Genomic DNA, 2,765 nt, shown 5'->3' with positions numbered 1-2,765 from the left:
CTGCGTAACATTAGTTAATAATGTGTAACATTAGTTAATACTGCGTGACATTAGTCAATACTGCGTGACATTAGTCAATACTGCGTGACATTAGTCAATACTGCGTAACATTAGTTAATACTGTGTAACATTAGTTAATAATGTGTAACATTAGTTAATAATGTGTAACATTAGTTAATACTGTGTAACAGTTAATACTGTGTAACATTAGTCAATACTGCGTAACATTAGTTAATACTGCGTGACATTAGTCAATACTGCGTAACATTAGTCAATACTGCGTAACATTAGTCAATACTGCGTAACATTAGTTAATACTGCGTAACATTAGTCAATACTGCGTAACATTAGTCAATACTGCGTAACATTAGTTAATACTGCGTAACATTAGTTAATACTGTGTAACATTAGTTAATACTGTGTAACATTAGTTAATACTGTGTAACAGTTAATACTGTGTAACAGTTAATACTGTGTAACATTAGTTAATAATGCGTAACATCAGTTAATACTGTGTAACAGTTAATACTGTGTAACATTAGTTAATAATGCGTAACATCAGTTAATAATGTGTAACATTAGTTAATAATGCGTAACATCAGTTAATAATGTGTAACATTAGTTAATAATGTGTAACATTAGTTAATAATGTGTAACATTAGTTAATAATGTGTAACATTAGTTAACCTCTTGTAAATAAAGAAGGAACACATTAAACTATATAAACTAATTTGTCCCACTCAGAGCACAGTTTCCACTGGTTCGAGGACAAAAAGCTGATGGTCCACCTGCACCCCCAACCCCCCTGCGTGTGATTAATACAGAACATTTATGAAAATTACACATTTTAAGGCTCATTGTACAGGTAAACATCTGAAGGTTTTAACATGTTTGTACAACTAACTTTTAGATATATTTTAGGTGTTGTCTACAAAGTGGAATAATGTCTGTAACAGGGATCAGGACAGTAAATCTGAAAATACAAATAAAAGATGAAGTTCTGTTTATTGATCAAAGTTATAAAGATTTAATCATGTAGTATTTACAACTTGACAGTTATTACAAGTATATTGATTAGGATGAAGAGAAATACTGATTTTTGATTGTTTATTACATAATCTACCAGATTACATCACCACATTCAGTAATAATTGCTGCAAAATGTAATAACTATTACATAACGAGTTATTACAAAACCCGTTATTACACAACGAGTTATTACACAACAAGTTATTACACAAGTTATTACACAAGTTATTACACAAGTTATTACACAAGTTATTACACAAGTTATTACACAAGTTATTACACGAGTTATTACACGAGTTATTACACGAGTTATTACACAACGTGTTATTACACAACGTGTTATTACAAAACGTGTTATTACAAAACGTGTTATTACACAACGTGTTATTACAAAACGTGTTATTACAAAACCCGTTATTACACAACGAGTTATTACACAACGTGTTATTACACAACGTGTTATTACAAAACGTGTTATTACACAACGTGTTATTACACAATGTGTTATTACACAATGAGTTCTTCCAGACGTCTGAGAAACAAAAACACTTGTGGAAGTAAAGAAACATTTACCTGCTCCGCTGCCGTTAACGTGCACAGTTTGAGCCATGGCTGCAGACGTGCACTCTCTGTCCAACAGCAGTCATGCAGCAGAGACATGCATCAAGTCCAGATCCCCATGCAGCCTGCAGAGTGAGAGATCAGGTCAGAGGTCAGAGATCAGGTCAGAGGTCAGAGATCAGAGGTCAGAGGTCAGAGGTCAGGTCAGAGATCAGAGGTCAGAGGTCAGGTCAGAGGTCAGAGATCAGGACAGAGGACAGAGGTCAGGTCAGAGATCAGAGGTCAGAGATCAGGACAGACAGAATCATACCAATCAGTTTATTATTTATTTTATTTTATTTAGAATTTTATTCATTTCATTTGTAACAATTTTATACACAACATAAAAACAATCAAAATAAAATAATGAAAGGCAGCAGAAGAATAAATAATATCTGCTCCTTTATTATCCCAGGATATGTTCAAAATTAAAGTTAATTACAACAAAAACAACTGAAAACACAAAAAACAAAGTTAAACTTCAAACAACAACAACATGGATTCACTTCATACTTCCTGTTTGTTCAGAACAGATCAGATCTTTGTGTCATTTATACAAACATCTGAGAGTTTAACCTGCAGGTCATTGTTCTTCAACCAGACTCCTCCACACAGACCAGAACTGACCAGAACCAGACCAGAACTGACCAGAACCAGACTCAGACCAGACCCAGGTCAGAGCCAGACCAGAACTGACCAGAACCAGTTCAGAACCAGAACAGACCAGACCTGATCCAGGTCAGAACCAGACCAGAACCACAGACAAATGGATATTTTTCATCCAAGTTTAATAAACAACACAAAAGCTAGAAGAGGAAAAAGGCTAACTAAAAGCCAACAGCAGAAAGGAAGCTAAATGCTAACAGTAGCAGAAAGGAAGCTAAATGCTAACAGTAGCAGAAAGGAAGCTAAATGCTAACAGTAGCAGAAAGGAAGCTAAATGCTAACAGTAGCAGAAAGGAAGCTAAATGCTAACAGTAGCAGAAAGAAAGACTAAATGCTAACAGTAGCAGAAAGAAAGACTAAATGCTAACAGTAGCAGAAAGACTAAATGCTAACAGTAGCAGAAAGACTAAATGCTAACAGTAGCAGAAAGACTAAATGCTAACAGTAGCAGAAAGACTAAATGCTAACAG

The 2,765-nt window shown here is 34.5% G+C and overlaps 1 protein-coding gene across 1 annotated transcript in view; it reads right to left on the bottom strand.

Moving 5' to 3' along the window:
- The window catches only part of kank1a (KN motif and ankyrin repeat domains 1a), a gene marked incomplete at its 3' end in the record, with an annotated part of 9,648 nt that overhangs the window by 5,979 nt on the left and 904 nt on the right, over nucleotides 1-2,765 (bottom strand). The window contains 1 exon segment of the mRNA XM_014033865.1: nucleotides 1,603-1,715. Coding sequence (XP_013889319.1) covers nucleotides 1,603-1,639 — 37 coding nt within the window.

Source organism: Austrofundulus limnaeus, unplaced genomic scaffold, assembly GCF_001266775.1.
Source record: "Austrofundulus limnaeus strain Quisiro unplaced genomic scaffold, Austrofundulus_limnaeus-1.0 Scaffold1876, whole genome shotgun sequence".
Classification (NCBI taxonomy): Eukaryota; Metazoa; Chordata; class Actinopteri; order Cyprinodontiformes; family Rivulidae; genus Austrofundulus; species Austrofundulus limnaeus.
The sequence above is the reverse complement of the archived record's forward strand: the minus strand, read 5'-3'. Positions and strand labels throughout refer to the sequence as shown.